Below are 14,663 nucleotides of genomic sequence, written 5' to 3'. Positions count from 1 at the left end.
ATTGGGGATTAGGGGGGACAGAATGAATAGAGCACTGAGGGTTTTTAGGACAGTGAAACTATTGCATGTGGTAGATACACGTCATTGTACATTTGTCAAAACCCACAAAGTGTACAACACCAGGAGTGAGCTTTAATGTAAACTATAGACTTTGGGTGATAATGATGTATCAGTGTAGGTCCATCGACTGTAATAAATGTACCACTCTATTGCATGATGTTGATAGTGGAGGAGGCAGGTACATGAGAATCCTCTATACCCACTGCTCAATTTTTCTGCGCACCTAAAACTGCTCTAAAAAATTGTCTAAAAAAAAATCTGTTCTTCCATTTTCAAATTTCTTAGTCATTGGGGGTTCCTCCTATTATACTTTAATCACATGGGCAAGTAGGTGTTTTCTGAATCAAATAGTTGATAAGGCAATCAAAGCAATGCACACCCTCAGCTTCATAAGCCTACAGATTCCCCACTATTAGAAAAATGAGGGAAATCTAAGACTACAAGTATCAACTATTTGTTGATAATTATTAAAAAACTATTTTGAGATATAAAGGAATATTCACTTAATTAGAAGAGAAAACTGAGGCACTTCACAGTTAATTACTTTTCAAGGGTCATCTAGGGCTGCCATCAAGATTGAGATCTGCCATGAAGCCTCCGGTTCTGTCACTGCTCCTCAGCACAGAATTCTGTGTGAGAGCCCTGAGGCCTGGAGGAGCAGCCCACAAGTGACAGAGTCCTTTATCTGGCTGCCTCTCTTCCAGAGTTTCTGGAATGCTTCAGAAATGGAATAAGCAGAGCTATGTCAGCCCACAACTATGAGTTTCCTCAGGGTGTCAGGAGTGACCCAGTTAGATGGTGAGTTGTTCTAAACTTCTGCAAATTTTCAATTTGAGAACTGGGGGCAGGGCCAGGGGTGAGAGTGACGGGAAGGTGCTTCTAAGGGAAGCATCTGAGAATGGGCATGACATCCAGAGAGGGAACTGCTCACTGAAAAAGCCCCACCAGATTTTGCACAGCTCCCCTCATCCTGCCTCATCCTGCTCCAGCGAGAATCACTGTTTTGGAAGAATCACAGGGTCTCTTCCAGCAATAAAATCCTGACCTAAAAATTCCCAATTCTGAAAAGTACTTACATTTATTTTTTGTGTTCTCATTTCCATATATCACCAATTATTTCTTCAGATCTTTAGCTGACCTGGATCCGATGGTCTTAGGCTCTACAGCAGCGGTTCTCAACCTGTGGGTCACAACCCACAGGCTGAGAACTGCTAGCAGGGTCGCCTAAGATCATTGGAAAACACAGATATTTACATTACGATTCATAACAGTAGCAAAATTACAGTTATGAAGTACCAACGAAAATAATTTTATGGTTGGGGGTCACCACAACATGAGGAACTGTATTAAAGGGTTGTGGCATTAGAAAGGTTGAGAACCACTGCTTTAGTTTACATACCTGGTAATGGCACTGAATTTATTTACCAGTAGTATTTTTACTTTTGTTCTCTAAGTTAGCATGCAGTATGCCCTGTTTTATGGTGAGCCATTCTTAAGATATAAAATATAAAAATAAGAATCTTTTTAAAAAAATAATTAAGAATTCATCATATTAATCATAGCGACTAAAAGGTAAGCTCCATGAGGGCAAAGAGGCACTTGATAAATATTTCTTGACTAAGGTCATTCCACGATACTCTCAGAAAATGTGGTATGAGATTTTAAGATCTGGGTTCAAGTCCAGCCCCACCACCTGAGCCTCCAAGCTGAGGACCCAACAGGCCAGAAAGCATCAGGCAAAAATTGCTTCCTGAGGGGACAGGGAAGTTCCTAGCATCACATTACTTGTACTGTGACCAATCCTGAAATTTAGAAATTGAGTTTGGAGTTACAGTTGTTCTATTAGAAGTCTTAGACCTACACTTCCTCCTAATTAACTCCTCTTACCAGTCACTATGTTTTAATGATTACCTTAATTACATACATTAGAATGGAAAGAAAAAGGAAGGTTCAAATGCTACTAGATACTGATTCATTAATTAAAATGATTAGTCCTTATTGAGAATAGGTACAGTATAATCTCCACTCTGAAGCAAAAACCCTAAGCCTGACAATTATCTGAAAACGTAATTCAGAATCATGACATTTTTTTTCCAACACAAAGACAGAAAACCCAGCATTACCTATACTAGTAAATCCATGAACCAAACGGGGGGGAAAAAGACTAGATTTAGAGCAAAAGTATTAGGGTGACATGTTTATGTTAATTGAGGTAACTGCAAAGTCAGAGAAAACCAGGAAGTAAGCAGTGAGTCAGAATGGCTCATGAAAGGGCAGGAACAGGTAAGGGATGTACATTTGCATAAATCGTGAGACGCTCTTAAAACAATACTAATTAACACAGCCAGTCCCAACAATAGGCTTTTAGAAAGGGAAATGGAGATTTCTATGTTCTATTTTTCCATTTGGGACAGGTTAGAGATGGGAAATCCATATCAAGAATCAGTATATTAAAAAAATTGGTATCAAATTTGAATCCTCAAACTCAAAATTCCATTCCCAAAAGGTTCCCTACTCATTGCTAAGAGCTACAGCTAGTCTGATTTCAGGTTAGATTTCATAATACTTGCACTAAGTCCATTCTGCCTTCTTGTAGTCTCCTAACCTAATCTTCCATAATAATAAAAATATAATATGCTAATAAGACCAGACAGCCAAAAGACCTTCTGGATGTCATTCCAGATGTCTTTCTGGATGAAATGGCAGTGGCAGGGCCAAGGCAAAAGTGATTAGAGGCAATGAGGCAAGCAGGTGAGCAGTTAGGGGTGATCAGGCAGGCAGGCAGAATGGTTAGGGGTGATCAGGCAGGCAAGCGGTTAGAGGTAATTAGGCAGGCAGACGAGTGGTTTAGGGACAATGAAGCAGGGATGCAAAGTGGTTAGGGGTGGTGAGGCAGGCAGGCAGAGGGGTTAGTGGCGATGTGGCAGGTAGACGAGTGGTTAGAAATGATCAGACAGGCGAGTGGTTAGGAGCCAGCGGTCCTGGATTGTGAGAGGGATGTCTGACTGCCGGTTTAGGCCCAATCCTGCAGCAGGATCGGGCATAACCAGCAGTAGAACATCCCCCTGCGAGAGGATGCAGGCTGGACTGAGGGAACCCCCTCCACTATGCATGAATTTCATGCACCAGGCCTCTAGTCAGTCTGTCTATCTATCTATCTATCTATCTATCTATCTATCTATCTATCTATCTAAAAGCCTAATATGCAAATTGTCCCCTTGGGAGTTCCACTGGAAGACCAGGAGCTTGATGGCTCGCTATGATGTGTGACGACCACCAGGAGGCCCGGCTGGCACCTGAAGGCCCCAATTGGCCCTGATTGCCATCCAGGCCTAGGGACCCTACCTGTGCATGAATTTCATGCACCGGGCCTCTAGTATAGAAATAATTGGCCAGAGCATACCTTTCCACCTTGTCTAGCACTACTTTGACCTTCAGTCTCTACCTTTCAGCTGTATTGACCTTCTATCAGTGTCTCAAGTATACCAAGCTCTTTCCTGCTTCCTGGTCTTTATACAAATGTTTTCTTTAATTGGAAGAGTTTCCTCCATCCGCACAACATGTACACCCAAATTTCTATCCATCATTCAACTCTTACCTTAACCTTACACTTCCTCAGAAGAGTCCTTCCCTGCCTAAATTGGATGCTATGTTCTCTTGGTAACTTCCACCTTTCTGTAACTTCATTCAATTCTATGTACATTTTTTGGATAGTTATTTGGTATCTGACTCCCTTACTGAACTGCAAGCTTCATAAGGGTAGAGACCATGTCTCCTTGGTCCACTGTTTTATTCCCAGCATCTTAGCTCAGTATCTGGCACAAAGCAAGTGAGTAATAAATTCTTTTGAGAGAAAAAATTTAAAAATTATAAATTAAGAGTACGTAAAAGATACATCCACTGGAAACAATGCTTTAACATGTTACAGGATATGAGCAAAACAATGGATCCTATGCCAAAACGAAACTATTTAAAACAGATGAAACCCGCCGAAACTGGTTTGGCTCAGTGGTAGAGCGTCGGTCTGCAGACCGAAAGGTCCGGGGTTAAATTCCAGTCAAGAGCATGTACATTGGTTACGGGCACATCCCCGGTGGGGGGTGTGAAAGAGGCAGCTGGTCGATGTTTCTCTCTCATCGATGTTTCTAGCTCTCTATCCCTTTCTCCTCCTCTCTGTAAAAAATCAATAAAAAATATATTAAAACAGATGGAACCCTAAGCAACCATCACGTTACAAAGGCTTCCCCTGACTGGAACAGTAGGAACCGGCTTTGGAAGCGAGTACAGTGAGGGTAAGAGGATTCAGTATTCGCCACGGATGCAAAACACTGTGCTGAGCATTTCCAAATCAAGCGTGTGCCAGGTCAGAAAGGGTCCTGCCTCTCTGACGGTGACCACTCTACAGGTGACAAAGTGGAAGTGCACATTTTCTTGTCCTCTACTTTGGAGACAATTCTCATTAACAACCTGACTTGTTTATCCTGGTTCTCCTCTGTGCAATATCCATTCTTATTTCTCACAAGGGTATGGAAGGGAAACCATAGGTTTTTCTCTTCTCTTCGCTTCTCCCTCCCTTCAAGTTTGGCTCATGTCTGCAACTCACCTGAACAGCTCCCCCCAGCATGACAGCCACCAGCCCCATGGACATGCTCAGTGTCTGTGACTCCACAGTGCTCTCTGTCTGGTGGGCCAAGCTTGCACATGCTCGCTGCAGTGTTGCTGCGACAAAGTCCACCACCTATCACAGAAAAGGGATTTAGAATCAGTGGGGAGAAAGAAAAAAAAAACCCTCAACATTTTCTTTACATCTTAGGTCTACATCTTCATCTTCTTCCACATCAACATCATGATAGCAAGAACCTTCAACAACAACTACTATTGTGTAGAAGGCATGGTGCTCAGTATCTTACATACACAATATCACTTAGGCCTCATACTAACTCTAGGAGGTCACTACTCTTGTCCTCATTTTGAGGTGAAGAATCTTGAGACTTAAGGAGGTAATCTGCTCAAGGCCATATGGTCAATAAGTGAGAAAGCCCATTTAAACTTTTTCAAATGTTTTAATATGCTAAACCAACTCCCTTTACTTTTCATGAATTTTTGGCAGGAAATTAAAATGAAAAAGGATTTGTTACTTTTGACCAATGTAGAAGGTCCTAGATCTACTTTTTCTAATGAGTTTTTCCTCCTCAAGAATATCTTCCCCTCATCCTAGCAACTATTTTTGTTGTTGCTATTAATCCTCACCCAAAGATATTTTTCCATGGATTTTTAGAGAGAGTGGAAGGGAAGGAGAGAGACAGAGAGAAACACATCGATTGTGAGAGAGACACATTGATTGGTTGTCTCCCATACTATCCCCAACCAGAGCTGGGGATATGTGCCCTTGACCAGAATTGAACCCGGGACCCTTCAGTCTACAGGCTGACTCTCTATCCAATGAGCCAAACCAGCTAGGGCTTTTTAAAAAACAATTTTAAAAATTTTAATTGAATTTGAGAGAGAGAGAAAACAGACACCGATTTGTTGTTCTACTTATTTATGCATTCATTGGTTGATTCTTGCATGTACCCTGACCAGGGATTGAACCCACAACCTTGTCATATTGGAACAATGTTCTAACCAACTGAGCTACCCAGCCAGGGCCTCACCCCTGAATTTTAACAGTCTTATTCTAATTAAGCAAAGAATGGGGGAAGAGGCATTCAATTTTATGTAGAAGACAGTGCCCTCAAACAATTTGTACAAATGAACCAGAGTCATTTTTTAAGTATCAACTATATTTAAAGGATTAAGACTCAGGTATAATATTTTACATCACATGTGGCATCCTACTAAACCTTAAATGGAATTAACTTGGTCAGCATCATTTTAACTGCACATTGATTAATCACTTTCAAAGGAAGAAACACTTTTGAATAAAAGACAGCATACACATACACATGTACATGCACACACAGGTACATACTGGACACACACACATGCACACCTACACACACACACACACACACACACACAGAGGATTAATGGCTCAAAAGAGGAACATCATTTTGAAAATGGGGCAGCTGAGATAGGTCATAATAAGCCTCTAAATACCATGCAAGCTTGCATGTTCAACTCTCTGGGCAAATTATACACTACGCTAGAATCTTTATTGCAAGCTTAAAGTAAAAAAAAAAAAAGAAAAGAAAGAAAGAAAAAAAGTGGCTTGTTAACACTTGTCTTTTGTAATAAGGCAGGAAGCTAGAAAAATTATTTAAAGATCTACCTACTGAAATGAACAATGCCGGTCATGGCAATTTTCACCACCCTCTTTGCCTAGGACTTTATTGATGCCAGAGTTAAGGACACTGGCCCTTTTAGAGAAACTCTCATTGAGCATCTTGGGCTACCTATTTTGCCTTTCAAGAGTTTTCTAAAGCACACCTGGCTTATAGGATGCTTCTATATCAGCACAAGTGTTGTTAAATTACTGGAAAAGAACTATCTAACCTCTGGCTTTTTCTAAGTTCCTCTCCACTATATATGTTGGAAAACAATCAGTATCATTCTATTTTTGGTAACAAGGAACTTTCCTATATCTGTCTATATGTGTATCTTTATAATAAATGCCTAATATGCAAATCGACCGACCTGTGGAAAGATTGGTGGAACAACCGGTCACTATGATGTGCACTGACCACTAGGGAGCAGATGCTCAATGCAGGAGCTGCCCTCAGTCCACAGGCCCCAGGTGAACCAAGGCGGGTGCCAGTGGGTCCCCCCTGATCATTCTACCAGTCGCCCTGCAGAGGCAGGCGATCGGTGGCGGTGGGGGGGTGGGGCCGGCGAGCAGATGGCACCAGGCCAGCCAAGGCAGGTGGCAGTAGGGGCCCCTGATTGCCCCCCTGGTTGCCCCACAGATAGGTCCTGGTCCCCAGCCAGGCCTAGGGACCCCACCCGTGCATGGATTTCGTGTACCGGGCCTCTAGTACATATATATAAAACCCTGGAAGCTGTTAATATAATAATCAGCTGTATTGTCATCTACGAAGTAGCTTTTCCTGCAAACTTTCTTGTAACAACAAAACCACCATACCTATTTGGATAACAGCTCCTCCCCCCTCTACTCATTTCCTGTGACTTTGGTGGGACTGCCAGCCACAAGGATCGGTATGTGACTAAAGCCTGCTGCAGAGAGGGAGGGAGAGACTTTTACTTTTTCCTTAAGTTTTTTGTAAAGGTGCATAATTGAAAAAGCCAAATATTCCTGAAAGTTTATAATGAAAAATAGCAGTGTCCTCCTCCCACCTGATTCTGGCCCTACAGAGACAACCACCTTTAATTATTTTGCTGGTTAATTCAATAATAAAATTAGGCATTTACTATTTACCAGGTACCATCCTGAACACAGCACAGCTACAGACTCACTGAATCCTCACACTCATCCATGAGGATAGGTAAACCTGCTGCCACCATTCTAGCAAAGGAGGGGAAGGGGGCTGGGGGCCTCACTGCTGAGCATGTAGATGTCAACTTAATCCTCCAGTTCTTTAGTTTGCTAACACCACTCAAGTTCAAAGTCTCTTGGGTTCAACCTTTCTCAAGAATAAACCTCCAGCCCTAACCAGTTTGGCTCAGTGGATAGAGCGTCGGCCTGCAGACTGAAGGGTCTTAGGTTAGATTCTGGTCAAGGCCACATGCCTGGGTTGTGGGCCAGATCCCTGTGTGAGGCGTGCAGGAGGCAGCCGATCGGTGATTCTCTCATCATTGATGTTTCTCTCTCTCTCTCTCCCTCTCCCTTCTTCTCTGAAAATCAATAAAAATATATTTTTAAAAAAGAAAAAGAATAAACCTCCAATCTTTTGCTGTGGACAGGAGGTGGTTGTACAAAGTTGAGGAAGGAATCAAGGGGTCTACCCAAGCTAGTGCAGCCTTTCAACCTATTAAGCTCTAAATTCAGCTCCATCTTTAAAGCTTATCTGGGGCCTCCAGTCCTCCCACGGTTCTGCAGGGAGAAGTAGCTTGTTTCTTTTATTTTTATTTTTTTTTCTTTTCAAAACAATTGTATTGAAGTGCAGTGCTTTGCTTCTTGACTTCTCCCATGCAGGCACTTAGCTTTCCATTTTCTGAAGTTGCTAAATCAGCTACTATTCGCCAGTTTCCAAATCTTATTCTCTTTTATGTACTGTCTCTCCTTTCCTGCTCTATTGGTCCTTGTGGTTTCCAGAGGAGGCAGATAAACACATGTGTTCAACACACCATCTTTAATCAGAAATCTTTAATTTTTAAATTTTGCACTTCTATGTTGTTTAAATGTGTTTACAATGAGCATGTGTTACTACCATACCATGACTACAACCAAGAATCCCTTATATCTTCTAATACTCGGTCCATGACTGTTCAAAAATGTCTTGGTTTGTTTGAATCAGGATCCACACTTTGCATTTGGTTATACGTCCCTTTCATGCTACAAAAGCCTGCTCCTTTTTTCTTTTTTAGCCCTACTCCTTTTTGATGCCATTTATTTGATAGAGAAACTGGGTCATTTGTCCTGTAGAATTTCCCACTCACTGCATTTGACCAATTGCTTCCTCATGGCATTAGCTCGCTTCTCTGTCCTGCCTTTTCTTGATTAGATTCAGATTCACATTTTGGGGATTTTATTTTATTTTGTCAGAACTCTTCCCAGGAGCTGCTGCATCTGTCCTACTGTATTACATCAGGAGGGCACATACTGTCTGCTTGTCTACCTATGGTGATGTTCAGATGAACAGTTCATACTAAAATATTTAGGGAGGAGTATCTGATATTTGCATTAACCCAGAAATTCATAAAAAATGAAGTGGAAAGACAGTTGAAAACAGGGATTAATATGTGGTAAAGCAAGTGTAATAAAATGCTAATAGAATCTATGCAGTGGATATGTAAGTAATCACTATAAAATTCTTTCAAATTTGAATTTTTTTTTTTATGTTTAGATTGATTTTAGTGAGAGAGGAAGGGCTAGGGAGGGAGAGAAACATTGATGTGAAAGTGAAGCATCCTGCATGCCTCCTACTGGGGATCAAGCCCAAAACTAGAGCTTGTGCCCTGACCGGAAATGGAATCAGTAACCTTTTGTTGCATGGGACAAAGTTCAACCAACTGAGCAACACTGGCCAGGGCTGAAAGTTTTCTTGATAAAATGCTGTGTAGGTGGTGAGGGGATCAGTTGATTTGGGTGTACTTGGCCTAATTACATTCATTATACAGTATCCCTAATGACTTTAGTAACATTGATGATTGTTAATCAGACCTATCATTTCATTAGGGGATTGTAAAAAAATAATTTTCTAGTTCTTTGAATTTTTTTAGCTGTCATTTCTATATAAAGAAAATTTTTTCTTCATCGACTATTTGGCTACAATGAAATAAAGTTCCCAAGGAAAAGCAAGATAAATGCTTTATTCTTTGCCTTCATTTATCAATTTATATATTAATGAGTAATACCCTAACAATCTTCAAAGATGTCCTACACGAGATTTTTTTTTTTGTAGGGATTAGAATTTATAACTTTGATGTGTTTAAATCCATTGCAGGCATTATTCCTTTTAATGCTCAAAATGTCTTATGGCCCCTTCAAATTAACTCCTGAGTATTATTCACATGACCTCATTAATTTCACATAATTTCCTTATATTCATGTACAATAAAATGCCCTGAGGATTATAGTATACAATTCCTACCCTAGACCACAAATAAACCTTTAATCCTATAAGCTTTGTGTTCTTTTAGTAGGAAATGGTATTTAGAAACTATAATCCAGCACAAATGATGTTTAGTGCTACTGTGCTATCATTGCTTCTTGGCACTGACAGTGAACTTAGCCAGGAATTACATATTTTTCAAAAAGAGAAAAAACAAATCATGAGTTCACACTTATACTTCCAATCAAAATTCAAGATACTAGTGTTTTTACTCAAGTTCTTTGATTTTATGTTTATAATTCTTTTCTTACACTGAAAAATTTGGTCCCTAATCATAGTAACCAAATTACTATAACATTTATTATAACTTATCCATGTGTATTTCAAAATAACATACCAAAAGTATCACTAGCAATAAGATTACTAAATGCAATTTAATATTTTTTTTGTGTGTTTCTTTTTGTCCTGATACATTTTAACGTTAGCTGAAGGATAATTTAATGGGACAGTTCATTTTAGTATCAGCCTCAAACCATTGTTCCTTAATTGGGAATAATGGGAGATAAGAGCAAAAGCTCAAGTCATATAAATGTTTAGACCATTTCCCCTTCCAACTAGCATCCTGAGACAAAAACATGAGATCTGCATGTGAAAGTCATGGAAACGATATAAACACAAGAGAAACAAATCACCCCACTGAGTAGCTAACACAGGGTCAAGCAACTGAAGGAATAAGAGGCCAGGAAAAAAATCATGACCATAATTCTCATTAAACAGTCACGATAAGTCAGAGCTGACAGGCAGCTGCAAATTTTCTCAGCAGGAGCTGTACTGAAATGCTGCTTAGCAACACCCGAGGCAGATGACAATGAGAAGGATACAAAGAGCTGGAGAATCGGATTTAAACGCGACAATCATACCATCTTACAACCAACTAATTCTGGTAAAGTGGTATAATATGGCACCTGCACTGCTTATGCTTTATTATTTTTATTTCATATTTTTTTTAAAAGCTGGTAAGCCCTGGCTGATGTTCTCAGTGGTTAGAACATCCACCCGCACAAATAAGGGTTTCAGGTTCAATTCCAATTCCTGGTCAAGAGTACCGACCTTGGTTGCAGGTTTGATCCCTGCCAGGTAGGGGCTCCTGTGGGAGGCAACCAATTATGTCTCTCTCACCTCAATGTTTCCCTGCCCATCCCCACCCCTCACTTCGACTCTCCTTAAAAAGCAATGGAGAAAATATCCTTGGGTGAGGACTTAAAAAGAAAAAAAAGAAGCTGATAAAAATTATGTCTGAGCCAATAAAATTCAGGTGCTGATTCACACACAGTTAATCTAATCTGAAAGCATTTTTTTTTTAATCTTAAAACTTCACAGGCTATTAGGGAGATAAGCTCTGAGTTAGAGGACCTATAAAATTCTAGATGATTATTTTCTTAAATTTGAGTTTCTAATGACTCTCAACTTTTGATGCACATCCATAGAGCATTAAAAAATACAGATGCCCAGCCTTGGCCGGTGTAGCTCAGTTGGTTGGACATTATTCTGTGCACCAAAAGGTTGCTGGTTTGATTCCCAGTTTGCAGGTTTGATCCCTGGTAGGGGGTGGGCAGGAGGCAGCCTATCCACATTTCTCTCTTTCTGACTCCCTTCCCCTCCCTCTCTCTCTCTAAAAATCAATAAAAATATGTTTTTTAAATACAGATGTTTGGCTCAGTGGATGGTGTCAGCCCACAGACTGAAAGGTCCCGGGTTCAATCCGGTCAAAGGCACGTACTTCGGTTGCAGGCTCCATCCCTGGCCCTGGTTGAGGTGCACGTGGGAGGCAACCAATTGATGTGACATTGATGTTTCTCCCTCTTTGTCTCTCCTCCTCCCTTCCACTCTCTAAAAAATCAATGGAAAAATATCCTCAGGTAAGAATTAACAGCAACAACAACAACAATAAGCAGATGCCCAGGCTCACTTAAAACAGTTCTTAAAGTTTTATGCGCTTGAGAATTGCCACAAGAGTTTGTATAATAAACATGCAGATTCCCAGGACCTACGAAAGTGTCAATCCTCTTGGTCTGGTGTTGGCTTAGTAATTTGCATGTTTAAACAGCATTCCAGGTAACACTGAGGCAGGTGTCATCCAACCACACTCTGAGTAACATTCTCTGAGCATTTTTTTTTGGAAAGAAGGGAAAGAAACCGAACCAGGCTGGATCCAGAATGTGACAGACACTGACCTGAGTGAAGTTTGTGAATATCTGCTCAGACATTCTCTCGCACAGAACAGCCACCAGCTGTAGGACCAGCAGCTTCTGCTCTTGGCCTTCCACCAGAAGGGTTTGGTGCTGTTCTAATTCCAGGAGGCTTTTGCTGGAGAAGTTCTGCGTTTTTAACTCTGCTTCATTTTCCACAGCCACATGAGTCAACTCCTGTCAGAGTAAGAGAAAAGGGAAAGTAAATAAAAAGCCTGTAGGACGAAGGGCTCAACAAGAGCTAGAAAACTGTGTTTGAAATGTGTATTTAAAGGACAAGTCTATGTTCACCACAGCATTATTTATATTGGCCAAAAATTGGAAACAAAAATGCCCAGCAATAAGAAAATGAGTAAGTTTTGATGTATTTATTATATTGCAGCAGTTGAGATAAGTGAACCAGGTCTATGGGGATATCAATACAGAGAGTTCTCAAAGGCACTATGGAGTAAAAAATGTAAGTGGCAGAATAGTACCTATACTATGATACCTGTGTATGAAAATTTAAAACTTCATAATGAAAAACATATACATGAAGAACTAGTTTGAAAGGCTATTTATTTCGCCAGTATTTTTATAATCTCCATCACTAGCCTTCCTTGAACTAAAGCCAAATAACATTTGCAAACCTCTTTAGAGACGATTAGATGCTTTCAGCACCACAGCCTTTCCCCTAAGATATTTAGAACTAAACTTCTACCAACACATAATTCATTTCTGTGGGTTTTGTAGGCTTTCCCCTGCTCTTCATATTGCAAATTTCCTTGGGAAGGTAAAACCTTAACTTACTGAAACGGATCATGAGAATTCTCACTTCATATCATACAGTGTTTTACAAAGGATCATGCTTTAAAAAGATATCAGCTTGGAAGAACATGTAATAACTAACTCCAAAATGCAATGGGTATTTAATTTTAAAGCGTGCCTTTGACATTTATGTAAAACGCTTTTTGTACTCGTTCAATAGAAACTTATCTGGCCACTGAGTAAAGCTAGCAATAAAACTACTGGTCCGCAACGTGTTAACAATTAATGCTTTAACAGAGTAACGGACAGTTTAGAGCAGTGCTTCCCAACTGTGCCTGAGCAATTTTGCTCCCAACGGGGCCATTTAGCAATATCTGAGGACAATTTTGGTCATCGTAATTGGAGGGTGGTACAAGCTCCTAGTGGGAAGAGGTCAGAGATGCTGCTAAACATCCCACAATGCATAGGAAGCCCCCCCCCCCCCCCCAGTCCTCACCAGAAGGCCTCCCATCTCCCCTTTTCCTGCAGCCAACAAAAAATTATCCCACCAAAATGTCAATGTGGGAAAACCTTGATTTAGAGAGAAAAAACTAGACAAAAAAACCCTTTCATTTTTTTTGTTTTGTTTTGTTTTCAAATAAAAATTTTTTCAAGTGTCAAATTAAGAGGACATATATTCTTGTGTTATTCACAATGAGTGGGCTGGGTGTAGGGGGTAGATGTAAACATGGGAGAGGAGAAAGCATCAAAAAAGTATCCCCAACTTCAAATTCTAGAATTGTTAGCCCTAATTCACTCCTCCTTGCATTCTCCCACACCCACACCATCCTTAAACTCCACAAGCATTCTCTTGGAGTAGACACTTTCTTCAGGGAAAATAACGGAGAAGGCAGAGCTGGAAGACAGGGAATCAGAGGCTATGGTCTCAAATAGTGCTCATAAGGGGTAACGGTATGAGGTATGGGTTACTGTTGGAGATTAGGACAACAGGAAGGACAACCACCAGCCCCAAGAAGCAAACCCGGAGAAGGTTTTCAAGCGGCTACACAATGAAATGAGAGATGCAGCACAGCTAAATCTCCTTTCCAAATACCTGACAAAACAATAGTCAGAAAGGAAAGGGATTACTCTATAGCTGTAAAACCTGCTATTAACTTCAAAAGAGTTCTTACTATGAACACAGAGCAAAGATTAACCCTTTCATAGATCAACAGTTCTGCTCTGGTCATCTCTAAAATTCAGGGCAGATTCCCTTGTAAAGTCGTTCAGTTATATGTGTACTGCTGAGGGTAGGTTTCTTCTCTTTACCAAGCCTCTTATCCTCTGATTATTTATCCTAATAGCCCTAATTTTAGAACCTAAGATCATGATTACCTTGGAAATTCAATGGGGCTCCTGATACTACCCTGGAATAAAGTGGACCATGAACTGTACATGTACTGTAGCTCCTACCTTCAAGCAGAAGATGAAGAAGTCACCAGCCAACCCACATTCCTGGCAGTGGGACAGCAAGTCCCCAAGATGCTCCAGCTGGCACTGCTCTGAGGATACCTTCTGGTACAGGGCTTCGTCTTCATCACTGCAATGTGGATCACATTTATCTTGGGAAGACTGATCACCCGGAGACATATTTTTTTAAAACCCCACTAATAATATTCTAAAGTAACATGCTATTTCTCCATACAACAAATCATTAAAAAGACGGCAAATTTTGGTTTAAATTATTTTCCCTTTACTCCAGGGGGGGAAAATCCATGTTTGCATATAAAAAATTGCATGTATAATTTCAAGGAGATTATAGCCCCTTAAAAGTCCACATAGAGACCCCAGATTAAGGATCTGGTCAGGATGGAGATTCATTCAAGCACTGCCTATTCACTATCTTTCCTACAATAAAGAGAAACTTTAATTTCATTAAGAACTGTTGATTTTGATA

At 40.5% G+C, this 14,663-nt stretch overlaps 2 protein-coding genes across 2 annotated transcripts in view; one reads left to right on the top strand and one right to left on the bottom strand.

Moving 5' to 3' along the window:
- TMED6 (transmembrane p24 trafficking protein 6) overlaps positions 1 to 14,663 on the top strand; it is a 328,748-nt gene that overhangs the window by 262,395 nt on the left and 51,690 nt on the right. The window lies entirely within an intron of this gene.
- The window catches only part of TANGO6 (transport and golgi organization 6 homolog), a 134,570-nt gene that overhangs the window by 82,132 nt on the left and 37,775 nt on the right, over positions 1 to 14,663 (bottom strand). The window contains exons 10-12 of the mRNA XM_084861016.1: positions 14,180 to 14,306; positions 11,966 to 12,157; positions 4,664 to 4,798 (exon numbers count right to left, since the gene is read on the bottom strand). Coding sequence (XP_084717142.1) covers positions 4,664 to 4,798; positions 11,966 to 12,157; positions 14,180 to 14,306 — 454 coding nt within the window. The remainder of the gene's footprint in view (positions 1 to 4,663; positions 4,799 to 11,965; positions 12,158 to 14,179; positions 14,307 to 14,663) is intronic.

Source organism: Pipistrellus hanaki (assembly GCF_964339955.1).
Source record: "Pipistrellus hanaki genome assembly, chromosome: 15".
NCBI classification, from domain to species: domain Eukaryota; kingdom Metazoa; phylum Chordata; class Mammalia; order Chiroptera; family Vespertilionidae; genus Pipistrellus; species Pipistrellus hanaki.
Note: the sequence above shows the minus strand (reverse complement) of the source record. Positions and strands in the feature narration are given on the sequence as shown.